At 46.3% G+C, this 16507-nt stretch overlaps 1 protein-coding gene across 1 annotated transcript in view; it reads left to right on the top strand.

The window, feature by feature from the left end:
* Positions 1-7991, top strand: part of IL1RL2 (interleukin 1 receptor like 2) — a 47545-nt gene extending 39554 nt beyond the window's left edge. Inside the window, exons 9-10 of the mRNA XM_010333644.3 lie at positions 4074-4235; positions 5923-7991. Coding sequence (XP_010331946.3) covers positions 4074-4235; positions 5923-6416 — 656 coding nt within the window. The 3' untranslated portion in view covers positions 6417-7991. The remainder of the gene's footprint in view (positions 1-4073; positions 4236-5922) is intronic.
* The last annotated feature ends 8516 nt before the right edge of the window (positions 7992-16507 follow it).

The following is a 16507-nucleotide window of genomic DNA, read 5'->3' as shown; positions in this document are numbered from 1 at the left end:
AATGGTTAAAATGAAATCAAGTCAAATAGATCCAGTGAACAAAGGGAAGCCAAGAGGACAAGGGGAAAACAGGTCGGGGTAGAGTGAATGACATCTTCAGCAATTATTAAAGGTGAATTTTCTTTCCGAGCTAAAGCAAAGGCAACGACAAGATCCACTGTGTGCTGTTCACAACAACCTTTCAAATTTTCATGCAGGAACATGGCTTGTTCTGAGACTAATTTCCAAAGGCAGATTTTGCTGTTTTTTTTTTTTTCCATAGGGAGTCCTCATTTCAAAAGGGCATGGGGTAGGGAAGCTTGACCGTAACAACGTTCCCTTGGTAAATTAACAGCACATTTTGTGTGGCGTTTCTTCTAGTGTCTTCTATGCCTATTGGGGCGAAACCCACCAAACCTCCTGCAGTTCAGTAAAAGCATTTGTGTGAAGGCCAGATTGAATCTGACGTTTCCACTATTCTGGTTTGATCAGGCCTAAAATGGAGAGAAAGTAGGGAATTGAATGATTTTTAGGTAATATTTCATAAATATTAATTTCTGTGAATGAGCTTTTACATATTTTTGCCAAGAGCCAAGAAAGACATAACAATTTTAAGGGAGTAGAAATAGACTCTGTGTCTTTGTGAGGGTGTGGCAAAGTTTTGGAAGAACATGTGGGACTGGAAATGTTGCTGGGGCCACTTCTGGAAAATTCAGACTGACACAGTTGCACAGGACTAATCAGGGATACGTTTTGTGAGATTTCCTGCTCCCATTTTTCATTTTAGCCACAGCAAAAGCAATGGTGGACCTGGGTTTAGATCAGGGCTATGCACTCACCAGCTGGGAGACTTTGGAGAGATCGTTCAGCCTTGCTGGCCTCAGCTTCCTTACTCATAACCTGAAGATACAACCATGTCCCACACAGCTGATCATGAGAGGCAAAGCTGGGAAATGTTGAGGTGCTGCTGCCTGGCAAGGCTCCTCAAAATCAGTGGCCCGATGCAAAAAGCAAAAGACTACAACTTAATCTTTTGCAGTTAATATATTGGTCAGTAAATTATGAATTAGTCATTTGAAAGTGATGAAAACTCACTACATTTTGAGAACATCAGCAAATTCTATTTCTATTCAAAAGCTTAGTTAGAAAGAAAAAAAGATAACTAAAAAAATTGGGTGCATTTGTATATTTTGAATTTTTAAAAGATGTGAGACTTTCTTGCTACTCAGATCTCTTTGGATCCTGAAGCCGGACAGCAACAAGTACCTTTATCCTCAGACGCCTTGTGTAGAAAGAGGAAACATTTGCAAAAGAGAGAATACACTTAGCAGACATGGTTTATTTGTTGTTTTAAAGAAATCAGAAGCAGTAGGAAAAAAAGGAGAAACAGATTGAGAGAAGAGAGATACTAGTGGCAGGGCCTGAGGCAGGTGGCAATAAGCCTGCATGTTTGGTGTAGTTTAGAAGTTTAGGAAAGACCAGGAAATACCGTATTTATTTCCTGGAGAGGCTATTCTCTGTGGAGAACCCAGCATCAACTCACCCAGCCCATTATCAGAAACCAAAGGATAAATATCACATTTTTAAATAGGAAAATTAATTCCTTATCTAAAAGTTCAGAAACATAAGAACCTTATGAAATGTTTCTTTTTCCATCTTCTATCTACAGAAAAAAAAAATCCTCTGGCTTTGGAAAGTCGAATGTGTGCCATGAAATTTTACACAGAAACGTATCCACTTATTTGAGTTGTGCTCCCAATCAGTGACCTTTAAGATTCCACAAGGAGTTTTAGTTGTGTTGGGTTTTTGACAATTCAAGAAACAAATTAGTGATCCCTTTTGTACCTGCCCTGTGATCACACTTTAAAAAGCTGAGTCTGACCTCAACTTTGTCCCCAACATAGATAGAAGCTCTTTGAACCTCCTTAAAATCAAGCTTCATTTGAACATTTGGTGAGCACTGATGGAGGCCTCCTCTGAACCCAGTCCTGCTCCAGGGGCTGACAGTAGGGCAGGGAGCCAACAAAGTCTCCACTCTCACACAGCTTCCTTTCATGATGGGGTGGGGAGGCAGAGAAGGAGTGTGCACATATGTGCATGCCTGTGTGTGCATGCATGTGTTTGACTGCATGTGCCTGCATGTGCACGTGTGTACGTATGTGTGCATTACCATTCTCCATAAGAGATGGCCAAGAATGGTGAGCAAGGACCCGAGGGTCAGCGGTGGTAGGTGTGAGCATTGATGGAATGAGAAAAGGTGATATGTAAACTGTCAAGATCTGTGCATGTTTTTATTTCTATTATTTGGACAAAAACTGGAAGAGTACAACGTTTTCCTTTCCCTTGTTAATCTTAGAATCACCCCTTTCTGCGAGTCTACTCACCAAACAACCTCTCATGAAAAGGCACTAGAAAAGACACCACCCCTCTCTAGTACCTACTAGGCTGCCTGAGTTTCTAGACAGCCTAAAGCTCGAAATCGCGTTTTCCAATGAGACACTCAGACTTACTCGTGTTCCACTCAAGCCCTCTGGTCCTGCCAAAGTTCCTTATTCATTCACACGATTCATGAGTAGGGAATTATTTCTCCTTCCATGTCCTGATGATGCTCCCCTGCAAGTTTGTTTACCATCCACTCTTAGACCCTCACTCTTTTTCCCAAACTCTCCCAGCCTTTGAAATCCAGGAACTGTCCCATTTTCATTGTGAATTTTTTTTTTTCAAGAGCCCCAGAGCATGGGAGTTTTCGTTTCTTCCTGTCTTTTCTGTTAGTTTGGCTTTCGTCGCCTCGTAGTGCCTTGTGTTGTTTCATCTCTGTGCATGTGAATGGTCTGCCCAGTTAGGTCTGTGTCTTGTTCATCTCCGCATTGATCAACACAGGGGCCGCTTTTGAGGTTGCTCAATAAATACTGATGCTGATGACATGCGCCATTGGGTTTGACTTCTCACAACAGCACTGCGGGTTATTAGAGTCTGCTCAATTGCTTGTTTTCTTGTTTCACAGACGTGAGTCTGTGGGTTTGTAGTGATGGAATTCACTGGTGGTTCTGAATCAGGAGGGAGTCATCCCTTTTTGCCTGGTGCAGTTAGAACAGTGCTCCATCATGCAAGACACGCTGAGGGTAACATGGGTAAATGGATAGAATTTCCTGCTTTGTTTGTTTGTTTATTTTAGAGATGTGGTCTTATTCTGTCATCCAGGCTGGAATGCAGTGGGATGATCATACCTCACTGCAGCCTTGAACTCCTTTTTTTTTTTTTTTTTTTTTAGACAGAATTTCACTTTTATTGCCCAGGCTGGAGGGCAATGGTGTGATGTCGGCTCGCTGCTACCTCTGCCTCCCAGGTTCAAGCGATTCTGCTGCCTCAGCCTCCAGAGTAGCTGGGATTACACGTGTCCACCACCATGCCCGGCTAATTTTTTGTATTTTTAGTATCGACAAGGTTTCACCATGTTGGCCTGGTTGGTCTTGAACTCCTGACCTCAGGTGATCACCCACCTTGGCCTCTCAAAGTGCTGGGATTACAGGCCTGAGCCGCCACACCTAGCCACATCCTTGAACTCCTAAACTCCCATTTCAGCCTCCTGAATAGCTGGGATTTCAGGCGTGAGCCATCTTGCCTGGCTAACTTTTAAAAAATTATTTTCTTTGGAAAGTCTTGCTATGCTGCCCAGGGTAGTCTTGAATTCCTGGCCTCAAATTATCCTCCTGCTTGAACTTCGTTATTACAGGCATGTGCGACTGAGCTGGACGAGTCTCCTGCCTTTAATTCTAATTTCTGGCCACATCACGGGAGTGGTGGTCTCAGAATCAGAAGACACGGGGCGGGGTTAGGAATTGCAAATGTAATGCAACCTACCCAGCCTCAGCTTCACTCTCTGCAGTGAGGATAAGACCATCTCCCTCAGGGGTCCATCTGTGAGAGGAGGTGATGTTGCTTGGCAGCCCCTGGCACCAAGTCAGCCAGCTGGGCACACTGAAGTCATGGAATCCAGGCCGAAGGACGGCACGGTAGCCACTCAGGCTTCCGGTTTGTTAACATGAAAGAATTTGGTAGCAACAATTCCATGAGCTTGTTCGTTTCCTTTTCAGATGGGAAGCTGTATGACGCCTACGTTTTATACCCCAAGCCCCACAAGGAAAGCCAGAGGCATGCCGTGGACGTCCTGGTGTTGAAGATCCTGCCAGAGGTGCTGGAGAGACAATGTGGATATAAGCTCTTTATATTCGGCAGAGATGAATTCCCTGGACAAGGTGCGTTTTAAGTGAGGTATAAAAATAAGAAAAGAAGGAAAGCGACCCCTCGGTTCCTCCACTTTACTAATGGCGGCGACTCTGCCGGCCTTCCCCGTGGAACCACAGGACGTCTGTGAGCAGCGTCCCCTACCTGCCAGTCCCCAGCCCCCAGCCCCTAGCCAAGGAGCTTAGGCCCAAGCTTGCTGCCCGCTCTAGGCTCCTCCCTGCCACGCGGTGCTGGGATTCCTGCTTGCAGCAGCGCGCGCCTCACTTTGAGTGAGGATATGGTTAAGCCATTCGCTTGAACAGCTAGCCAGTGACGAAAGGTGGCAAGTGGTCATTTGCCCTCACGTCCCTAAGACAAACTGCTGGGTGATTTCCCCATTGGTTTGAATATGTAAATCAGGTCGTGCTTAAAGCTGATTTTATAAACCTCAACCCTACTTGCCTTTCCCCTCCCCAAATACAACGGAAGTTTTAAGTTTACTTTTCCCGTTTGAAGAAGGTGGCTTTGGACAATTCAGTTATCATCTCTGAACCTCAGTTGTCTCATCAGTAAAATGGGGAGAGGGATGCTTTCCTGACTCAGATGAGAAAACTGAATGAGAAAACCTGCGAAGGAACCTCGGGTATGGAGCTCAGCACATCTCAAGACACTCACACAACAGTGCCTTCTTGTCCCTTTGTTCTCCTTTTTGGAAGGCTACACAGCAAAATGGCTGAAATCTGAAATAAACTTTTTTTCCTAGTCACCAGCAAATGTCAGTTCACTCACTTATTCAACAAATATTTACTGAAAACCTCTATGTGATGGACCCTCTTCTAGGCACTAGAAAATCAGCCAAGCAAAAGGGCCTGTCCTCAGGGAGGTTCTGGTCTGTTTTAATTTGCTATGAGAGGTGACCATAGACTGAATAGCATCTGCAGAGCTGGGAATTTAAAGAGCCCTCCCTTTCCCAAGCAGTCATCAGGACATGTTATTTGTTTTCAAAATTAGCCACATCAATCCTGGTCGTTTAAATAACTATAAAGAACAAAAGGAAAACACAGGTTCAAGATTAACACAACATTTGAGCTAACTACATGTTTCCTATCCTTTTAAAATCATTTTTAAAAATGTGTTCATCTGCTAATGTACAGCAGACCTTCGGCTAGTCTGGGAATACAAAGTCAGGCATCATCAGATACTTGTTGGCCGGGGAAAGTGACATACCAAGAAGCCACATGCAAAACATGATTCATGACTACAGAGGATCAGTGCTTCAGGGAAAGCCACAAAGGCTTCACAGAAGAGGTGAGAAATGTTAAAAAGAAAAGAAAAGAGAAACAAAAATTTGTATTAATTCACATTGGGAGACCAAGGCAGGAAGATCACTTGAGGTCAGCAGTTCGAGACCAGCTTGTGGTAAAACATCGTTTCTACTAAAAACACAAAAATTAGCTGGGCATGGTGGTGTGTGCCTGTAATCGCAGCTACTCAGGAGGCAGAGGCAGGAGACTCACTCAAACCTGGGAGGCAGTGGTTGCAGTGAGCCGAGATTGTACCACTGCACTACAGCCTGGGCAACAGAGTGAGACTTCATCTCAAAAAATAAAAAAAAGTCCATTTTCTCCTCTCAGAGCCTGTTTCTAATATTCTCAGTAGCATTATGACCCTGGCTGTTTTAATTGTGACCTCTTCTGAGCCTTCTTTCTTTATTTCCAGCCGTGGCCAATGTCATCGATGAAAATGTTAAGCTGTGTAGGAGGCTGATGGTCATTGTGGTCCCCGAATCTCTGGGCTTTGGCCTGTTAAAGAACCTGCCGGAAGAACAAATTGCGGTCTACAATGCTCTCATCCAGGATGGGATGAAGGTCATTCTCATTGAGCTGGAGAAAATGGAGGACTACACAGCCATGCCGGAGTCGATTCAGTATATCAGACAGAAGCACGGGGCCATCCGGTGGCACGGGGACTTCACAGAGCAGTCACAGTGCGCGAAGACCAAGTTTTGGAAGACAGTGAGATATCACATGCCGCCCAGAAGGTGTCCACCGTCTCCTCCGGTCCAGCTTCTGCAGCACACGCCTTGCAACCGCGTGGCAGGTGAGCGAATGGGAGGCGGACCCGAGGTTCGCCACGCACTGACAGGGCATTTGTCATTGCACGGTGGCTCACAGCTGGAGGAGGACGCATTTCATCGGGGCTCTCCGCTCTGAAGCTGGCAGTTGCATACTAGTGAGCGGGTCTGTTGCGGTTGTTGTCATTTGTTTGCTTTGATCAGAGCTGCTGCTTCAGGGAAAGACAGGGCTTCTGCAGAAGGCCCTCGTTAGCCTGTGGGCTCATTGATACACTTGAGCACTCATGAAGCCCTGGGTGGATATGGCGCTTGGGCCCCTTGGAAATGGGACATGGAGGGTTTTAGAGATGGCAGTGGACATGCCTGAAAGTTTGACCATGATAAGGCACCCATGGAGTCTGAGATGGGAGCCTGCACTGTCAGGGGACAGGAGGAGGGCAGTCTAGCACCAGGAGAGGGTTGGCAAGGATAGCAGGATTTGTCCATGACTGTCCAGTGTCCGCAGGGCCTGTGCTCAGGTGTCATTTGCTGTGTCTGCGCCTCTCTCACTCTGCCAACGCAGACAAACAACTGTGACCACAGCCTTAGCACTTTCTTCCAGAGAGAGTTAAAAGCCACCTAGACCAGTGGGGACCCACAGATGTGGCCATGACTACCTCTTGGTTACCCTCCCAGTAAGCCCATGCCTCAAGAGGCTTTATCTGACAAGCCAAAGCAAGCAAGAATTCTTTTCCTCTTCCTTTTAGACGTATGTCAGCCAGAATTCTGAGCAGCCTGTGAGACATGCAGTTAGCACACAGATGATAGGATTCTGGTCCAAGCAAGGCAGGGTCGGTTTCCAATGAACCAGTGTGCCCTTGCCACAGACCAATTTATAATGTAATGATTCACAAAGAGTTTTGATACTAATAATTAGCTGTAAACCCTCATCACTCTTTTCCAAGACCCTGTCTTGAGAGAATTAGGCATAGCTCAACCCTCTGAAGCTGTAGTTGGCAACACTGACAGTTAGTAAGCAGTCAGTGGGGGCTGGAAGGGAGTCAGCCCTGGGAGCCAGCCAGTGGGGATGGGAGCAGGAGTGAGAGGGTGTCAGGAGGCCTGTGGCCCCGGGATGGCATGGGGAGCAGGGTGGGTTGGGAGGCGCTGTGCCTTCATTCACAGGCAGTGGGTGGTGCCCAGTGTTGGATGGACTCTCCGGTGCTAAGGAGAGCACTCCTTTCTGAAGAATTTATGTTCCAAGGTGACCTCACATTACACATTTATTTAGCATCCTACAGAGGCCCCGACTTGACATTGATACCCTCTTTTTTTTTAACATTTGCTTTTTAAAATTTTTATTTTGGTAAAATACATGAACATAAAATGTACCATTTTAATAATTTTTAAGTGTAGAGTTTAGTGGCATCAGGTCCATTTATGCTGTTGTGTGGCCATCACCACCATCCACTCCAGAATTGTTTCATCCTCTCCAGCTGAAATTCTGCACCCATTAAGCTATACCTCCCCATTGCTCTTAGGTAGGACATACATAAAATGCATTTGAAGAATAATAACATTGAAAATGGCTGCTATAACTCATTAATACTCTTACATTTTTGATACTTTTCAATAAAAAGAAACTAGAGACACATATTGAAAAGAGGGAAGCTTTTTGACTTATAAAACTGTTAAATAATTCACCAACCCTGCTGGTCTCCTGTAAGTCGGATGTTTCCAGAAAATACCTTTTCTTCCGATGGATCGGCTTTCTGTTTTGCTGACAACCTCGGATGATGTCCTGTGAGTGTGGTCCTTTGCTTACAAATAATTAATTGTTAGAGAATCTGTTTTCTAAAGTTCATGGGCGTACCTTTTGGAGAGGACACATCCCAGAGTCTCTCCCACTCCCCCTCACTGTGGCTGCCTCTGGTTCCCTCCATCCTGCAGAGAGAAATGGCTGGGAAGGAAGGGGGCAGGCTGCTGAGATGCCTTCGAATTGGAATGGGGTGGGGGGGATTTCCCAAATCCTCACCAGACCACAAGCCAGTGACACTTACCCATTGCGGTCTACATCTTACAGCACAGGGGTTAGTCAAATGGCCAGAGGTGGTGCCCACTGCCCTCGGTGGGGGGGGGGGGTTCCTTATTGTGACCTGGTCTCAAACGCACTCCACAGAAGGAAGGGGAATGCCCTCAGCCACCCTACAGCCACCCTGCCCTGCTCCAGTACTACAGGCCACCTCCAGAGACCAGCTCAGAGAAGAGAACAGCAGTGATTGAGGGGACAGAGTGCGGAACAGATCAGCAATGCTCATTTTCCTCTTGGGTGCAGCAGGAGAAAGAGCCTGCTTTAATTAAACTAGCAAATCCTCCATGAGGAATTATGACTCCATGTTGGAGGGAGAAATCAAGATGCAGAGAAATTTTTTAAAGTTCTACTAATTCCTAATGAAATCATAGGGATGCAGTGCAGCAAGAATATTAATAATTAAAGTAGCCCAGTGTCACCACTGACGTGTAGGCAAGTTGGCAGGTGACAGCTCTGGTGATGGTCTGGAGTCCAAATTTGCATAAAAAAGAAGGTTTAAGGATTCAGCGGCTAAGGGACAGTGAGGCAGCTTATAGAAAAGCGGACGGCCACCCTCAATTCACTCCCGTTTCCCAAATGGGCTTGGTGCAAATATGAGGTCAATGGGGCCCTATCCCTAGTCCTCAGGGATAGGCTCCAGAATTCTAGTCCAGGCAAAGTGAAGTCAGTTTCCAATGAGCCAGTGTGCCCTCATCACAGGCCAATTTATAATTTAATGATTCACAACGTTTTTTAATACTAAAAATTAGCTGTAAACCCTCGTCACTCCTTTCCAAGACCCTGGCTTAAGGGAATTAGAGATTGCTCTGGGAATCCCCAGGGACTGACCCAGAGGCAGGGCTGAGAGAGGGGATAGCACCAGAGAGCTAAAATACAGGTGCTGGTTCCCTGGGTTACCTTTCCATCCGCCTTCCTATAATGACTGAGTCAGCCACAAAACCCACTTCCTCAATTTGATATCTCCCCTCAAATACCCTGAGTCGGCTCATGAGAAAAGTCCTGGGAGAGAACAAGTCACATTAAATAAAGGGCCTGGTAAGATGTGGTCTTTCCCTGGAGGACCAAGTGAGATGAAGATATACATACGAAAGTGCTTGTCAGACCATGGGAGGCCGTGAGGAGCTGGCCCGCCAAAATGTGGAAAGTGCTCAGGGAGCCTCAGCCCCCAGGGCCTCCCACACCCATCAGGACCCCACAGTGACGCAGACCACTTCCTGCCGTGCCATGGTTGGCTGGCCTTTCCTTGGGACTTGGTCCTGTTTCATATTTATAGACTTCTCTCCTACACATGCTTGTTTGGTTATTGATCTGGAGCTGTGTGGAGTGGAAAATTCCTTCCTGGTTTCCTTGTAAGAACAGAGGCTGTTCCAGATGAAGTCTGGAATGAGCTACCGAGGGAGATCTTGGCTCTAGGCACAGTGGCTGCTGGGTCTGAAGGGCAGAGGCCACACATCTCCAGTAGTAGTATTCGGAGAGACGGAAACTCTGTGTGTGGATGTCCCCTCCCGCACACTCGGGGACTTGTGAGAAATGCTGCTGTTCCCTCATACAATTCCACCCTCATCTCCCAGGCTGTTTCCGGAGACGGGCTTTCCACTTGAGAAGGACCTCAGAGCCCTGGCTCTTCTCATCCAAATTCACCTTTCCTCTGGGGGCTCTCATAGTTGCCATTGCTCGCCTGTGATGCTCTGGCATAACCACCTTACAAAGATAGCCCAAGAGAAACGGAAGCCTCAGGGATATACCACCAGATGAACTGACTGTGAGGTGGAGATTTTCACATTCCCATGGCAGGTTTTCCTCCTCGGCCCCCGTCTCCCACCACATCAGAAAGGCAGAAAGCAGATCTTTCCTGATTTCAGGCCCCGAACTAGGCTCAAGAAGCAAGAAGAGTACTCTCACGACTGCCTAAGACTTGCTAGATTGACATCTATGGTTGGAAGATGACTTATTTCGCTCCACATTGCCTCATTTCTACACCTATTTTCTGCTGCAGGATGAGGCTGGGGTTGGCATTCTAGACACCTGGTTGAGCTTAGGCTTAGAGAAGAGGAGGATGGGATGAGAGCTGGGGGCATCAACATGGTCATGATGGGTAAGAGCTGGGGCATCAACATGGTCATGATGGGTAAGAGCTGGGGGCATCGACATGGTCATGGTGGGTGAGATCTAGGGGTATCTTCATGGTCATGGTGGGTGAGAGCTGGGGGGCATCCCCATGGTCATGGTGGGTGAGAGCTGGGGGCATCTTCATGGTTATGGTGAGTGAGAACTGGGGGTGTCTTCATGGTCATGGTGGGTGAGAGCTGGGGGGCATCCCCATGGTCATGGTGGGTGAGAGTGAGGGGCATCTTCATGGTCATGGTGGGTGACAGCTGGGGACATTATCATGGTCATGGTGGGTGAGAATTGGGGGCATCCCCATGTCATGTTGGGTGAGAGCTGGGGGCATCTTCATGGTCATGGTGGGTGAGAGCGAGGGGCGTCTTCATGGTCATGGTGGGTGAGAACTGGGGGGTGTCTTCATGGTCATGGTGGGTGAAAGCTGGGGACATTCCCATGGTCATGGCGGATGAGAATTGGGGGCATCCCCATGTCATGGTGGGTGAGAACTGGGGGTGTCTTCATGGTCATGGTGGGTGAGAACCGTGAGTGTCTTCATGGTCATGGTGGGTGAGAACTGAGGGCGTCTTCATGGTCATGGTGGGTGAGAGCTGGGGCATCCCCATGTCATGGTGGGTGAGAGCTGGGGGTATCCCCATGTCATGGTGGGTGAGAGCTGGGGGCATCCCCATGTCATGGTGGGCTGAGCCCTACATGGAAGCCTGTGCTTCCATGGGCACTATCAGCCTTGGCTCCGCTGCACTAGCTCCTTGCCTCTGCCCCGGCATCACGCTCAGGTATATGCCTGAAGAGGCTAGGGCTGAGCCCTACACATCATGCTGGCTTCAAGACATTTGGAAACCGGCGGCCCCTGGAACCCTTAGGCCCCTGCCTGTTTGAGGGACTCCTGCTGGTGCACCTCCTGAGCCCCCTCGAGATGTGGACCATGTGGGCACTGGTGACAGATGAGGGGCTCAAGTATGCGGCTGCCCCCATACTCCAGCGCTGAGGGGTGTGTTGGGCAACAGCCCGAGAGTGGACTCTTGATTTTCTATCATGATGAAAAATTGATCCCTGCTGGTCTACAGGAAATGCCGACTTGAGTTTTTGTAACCCCCTCACCTTGTTAGCTCTAATTAAAAACACGCGACCTGGGGAAAAAAAATGCCCTTTCTCCTGTTTTTCTACAATGAACAATTGAACTGTAAGTGTTAAAAATATCAGTAATTTGTGAAATAAATTTTATTCTCATTTGAGCAATACAAATCAATTTTGTTTGTTTACCACGCCTGTCAAAATCGTAAATTTTTTTTATCAATTTAAAAAATGAAAAGCGATTTCTACTGTAATCAATCATCTGACAGTTAGCTTGTCAACATTCAAATATTTTTCCCCTTAAATTCACTACCTTAGTGGTGTGGTCCACTGAAAAGTTGGGCAAAACCTAAACTGTGATTGTAGGTATAGAGAAACATAAGGGTCATGTGCAATAGCTGTTTTTTCCACACTTAGTGTATGCACTGTTTCTCAGTCTGACACTCACCAAGATGGTGGTGGATTAATTGATGTCCCCCACCTTTGGCCTCGGGGAGCCTGGAGACCAAAGCTTTATGTCCTGGTGAGTGTTTTGGTCCCCTCATTCTCCCTGATGGCCTCATTTCTCCAAATTTCTTCTTCGATTTTTTTTTTTTTTTTTGAGACAGTTTTGCTTGTCGCTTAGGCTGGCATGAAATGGTACAATCTCAGCTCATTGCAACCTCCGCCTCCTGGGTTCAAGCGATTTTCCTGCCTCAGCCTCCTGAGTAGCTGGGATTACAGGCGTCTGCCACCAAGCCCAGCTAATTTTTTGTATTTTTAGTAGAGATGTGGTTTCACCATGTTGCCCAGGCTGGTCTTGAACTCCTGACCTCAGGTGATCCGCCCACCTTGGCCTCTCAAAGTGTTGAGATTATAGGCGTGAGCCACCGCACCCAGACCCTTCTCTTTTCTTATTGTCATCAAGGCTTACTCCCCTAAACTCCCAACACTGCCACCAGTCTAGTTAACATGTTTCTGGAAAATGAAAACATAGCATAAGGAGAGAGACTTGGGCAGAGGCGGGATGATTTTCCAGCAGGACACAGTGTGTCCAGGTCACAGAGCCACATTGGCATTCTCTCCCTGTCCCAGAGTGGGTCAAGCACAGGACACAGCCAGGAGAGCAGAAGTTAAGGCCCCTGGGTTTTAGCTGAAAGGTTGGCATCCACTGCTTTATTTATTTATTTATTTTTTGAGACAGACTCCTGCTTTATTCCTCAGGCTGGAGTACAGTGGGCGTGATCTTGGCTCCCTGCAACCTTCACCTCCCTGGCACGGGTGCTTCTCCTGCCTCCTCTCTCTCGAGTAGCTGGGATTATATGCGTACACCACCATGCCAGAGTAATTTTTGTATTTTTAGTAGAGACAGGGTTTCACCATGTTGGTCAGGCTGGTCTCGAACTCCTGAGCTCAAGTGATCTGCCTGCCTCCATCTCAAAGTGCTGGGGTTACAGGCATGAGCCACCAAGCCCAGCCAAGGCTTTCATATATTTACAACCTCAAAGTACAGTGAGAAACATAATTTAGTAGGTAGCTCAGTATACACACATGAATGGAAAAAGCTTTGTTCTATGTGTTCTATTTTGCTCAAGTCTAGCTCAGTTGTTCAAAATGCTTGCCAACTTGTTTTAATAACCCACGTATGCCTTTCCTCTGCAATCTGGAGAGCTCAGCCTCTCAAGCTACTGGTCCCCACGTCAATCACAATTGTTTGGCTACTCTGCTTTCTTCCATTAACAAGGTTTTATCAAGAATTTATTATGGCTCTCCTTTTAATTATCTGACTTCCCGGTCAATCAGCTTTGTTTGTGGTGTTAAATGACCACAGGGTAGTAGAAGTGAACATAATTTCCTGCCTGTGTGAAAGGATGACATCAAGAGGAAAAGAAAGCAGCCCATTGGGTGAAGAACCTTGAGAAAGAGAAGAACATTTCCTCTCTTGAGACACAGGACAAACACGTTGACGCCCCAGCTTGGCAAACAAAAACTTCGGTGCCTGTCCAAGGGGCCATTGCGCCCTCTAGTGGGTGCTGAGGAACTGCTCTCCGGCTCCAAGCTCACAGAGCCCCGCTCAGGCTGCCGCAACCTACCCAGGTGGCCAGAATGGAGACTTACAGGTGGGCGGGCACCCAGGGGTGCACACATTAGCCTCTCGGGACTTTCCAACTTAAGGCCAAGGATATTCTTCGTCTTTTTCTGCCGTGGAGAAGGTGACGATAGTGCCATTTTTGAATGTGTTCCTAACTCTTGGGCTTCTGAGACTGCTGCAGTCTGTCCAAGAGTGGTAAGCAGGGACCAGCAGGCTCTCCTTACTATATACCCACAAGAGGGGACTCTAGTCATAGTGATTTCAGAGAGCTGGCCCTGGCGTCAGGGTGCCTGGGCTCCAATCACAACTCCATTACTTGCTGATGGAATATGCTAGTTACATCTCCCTGGCAACTTACAAGCCTGTGCCCAGTTTCTTCCTCTGTAGAAAGGAGATACTACAATGTTGGTATCCTTATTGCCCACTACAAAAAGAGCCAGAGAACATGAACAGGACATTTACAAAGTAAGGGTTAATTCATACAAAAGCCTAGTGAACAAAAATGTGTGTTACATCACAAATGATCTGATGACGCCGGGGTAGGGGGTGGGGTGGGACATTTACCGTGTGGCAGACCCTAAGCCAAGCTCTTCAAGTACATTACTTCATTCTCAGTCAATTATCCTACATCCCCTCCATTTTAAAATGCAGAAAGTACATGTGTAAGAGATTAGGTAACCTGCTCAGGGGTAACACAGTTGTAAAACATGGCCCCAGGGAAATGTATCGCTGACTGGATATTTCACGGTGTTATAGCAATCCTGTTAAATGTTCAGGTATGTTAATGGTAGCATTGTTAGATTTCTGAAAGCATCTTATGTTGCAGGTGACATACTGAAACATTTGTGAATGAAATCCTATGATGTCTCAGATTGACTTCAAAATAATCCAGTGCAGGGAGCGGTAGAGGACATGAGTTTGTGAAACAAGACTGGCCGTGAGAGTTCATTCATGAAAAATAGAACAGTTAAAAAATTATTTTAAAACAAGCAAATTCGCAACCGTTGGACATTTAGACAAGTTTGTTGTGAAATAAGACACCCTGGCTATTCTGAACAGTCAGATGAAACCAGGGAAGGAGATACTTTGTTTTCAAAATATAAACTGCTTTTTCCTTCCTAATTATTTGCTCATTGGGTAAATTTATGAAAACAGGAAGCTATAAAAATATTCACTATCCCCTTGGTATATATATAAATATTCTCACAGATTCGAGCTTGCTATACCAATATTAGATTTATGAATTACATTAGTCAGGGTTTTTCAGAGAAACAGAACATATGTATATACAACTGTCTCCCGTGATCATCTGCTCTATGCAAGCTGGAGACCCAGGAAGGCCAGTGAAGTGTTTCTTTAGCTGGAGTCCAACACCCTGAGAACTAGTGGTGATGATGATATAAATCCCAGTCTGAAGGCAGCAGAGATGGTTCAGCTCACTCAGGCAGTGAGTGAGGCAGATTTTAAAAAGGGGTGGAGAAGTGTTCTTCCTTTCTCTGCTTTTTGCTCTATTCAAGCCTTCAAGGGATTTGGATGATGCTCTCCTGCTCTGGGGAAGGCTATCTGTCTTACTGAGTCCACTGATTCCAGTGCCAATCTCCCCTGGAAACACCGTTACAGACACATCCAGAAATAATGTTTAATCTGAGCATCTTTTGGCCCAGGCAAGTAGACATAAAAGATGAGCCATCACATGGATGTTTAAGTTTGTTCCAATTTGTTACTTTTACAAACAAAGTTCATTCATCTGATCATTTGCTTTAGATTAATTACTAGAAATAGAATTTATCTATTGAATAGATTGATATCTGATCATCTGATGTACTTTTCCAAATTTCCCTCCAGAAAGCTTGTACCAATTGTGGCTCCCGCCAATGTTGGCTGAAGATGTCAGAAAGCAAAAGTGTTCTAAGGTGTCCCAGGCTCAAGTCTGAGTTTCTAGTTTGGTAATGACACTGGGACATTTCTTGTTATATATATATATTTATATTTGTGCATTTCAAAAGAAGTGATCAAGCTGTGTTGGGATGTTTTTAGTCTTGAAGGATCTAGTAATGCACTTCTCTGTCTCAAAGTGTGGCTGTGCAGTTCCTAGCCCTGCTAGTCTCCTGTCTTGTGTGTTTATCCATTGCATCTGCTCTGCTGCTGGTGATTCTCAGCAGGGTACATTCTCAAGCAGGTCTCGCTAGGGGTAGCAAAGGCCCTGCTGCAGAGTCAGGCTCTGCTGTTGCGTCTGTCCAGTTGGGTCCATCCTAAAAACTTAACAGGCCATAACACGGATGAAGAAAGCACAGAGCTCCAGAAAGAAGGGGAGAAGCATCTAGCCTTTCCCAGTAACCACTCTGGGAGAGTAGATTACTTAAAACAGTAGCAACCATAAAACCTGACTCATGTTATCTCTTTTCCCAGTCCCAACCAAGGCACAACAAACAAAAAAAGTCCATGCTGAGTCTTAGGGTCTTTTGTGTTTATGATTCCCACGTGTGTGGTCCCAGAGAGAAAGAAGATGGAGGAGGCAAGGGCTTGAGGTCAGCAGTTGCAGTGGAGAGCTGCTCTCCGGTGAGGGGCTGAAGTCACCAAAAACAAAGAGAAAGCTTGGGAGGTTGGGCTATTCCTGACCCTGCTTTCATGTCACCCTCTCTGATTTCATTTCTCATATCACAGTTGACAGAGCACAGATACTCTTGAGATATTTCTTTTTCTTTCATTCTTTTCTTTCTTTCTTTCTTTCTTTCTTTCTTTCTTTCTTTCTTTCTTTCTTTCTTTTTCTTTCTTTCTTTCTTTCTCTCTCTTTCTTCTTTCTTTTTTGAGATGGAGTCTCACTCTGCCACTCAGGCTGGAGTGCCATGGCACAATCTCAGGTCACTGCAACCTCTGCCTCCTGGGTTTGAGT

This window comes from Saimiri boliviensis, chromosome 1, assembly GCF_048565385.1.
Source record: "Saimiri boliviensis isolate mSaiBol1 chromosome 1, mSaiBol1.pri, whole genome shotgun sequence".
Taxonomy (NCBI): domain Eukaryota; kingdom Metazoa; phylum Chordata; class Mammalia; order Primates; family Cebidae; genus Saimiri; species Saimiri boliviensis.
Note: the sequence above shows the minus strand (reverse complement) of the source record. Positions and strands in the feature narration are given on the sequence as shown.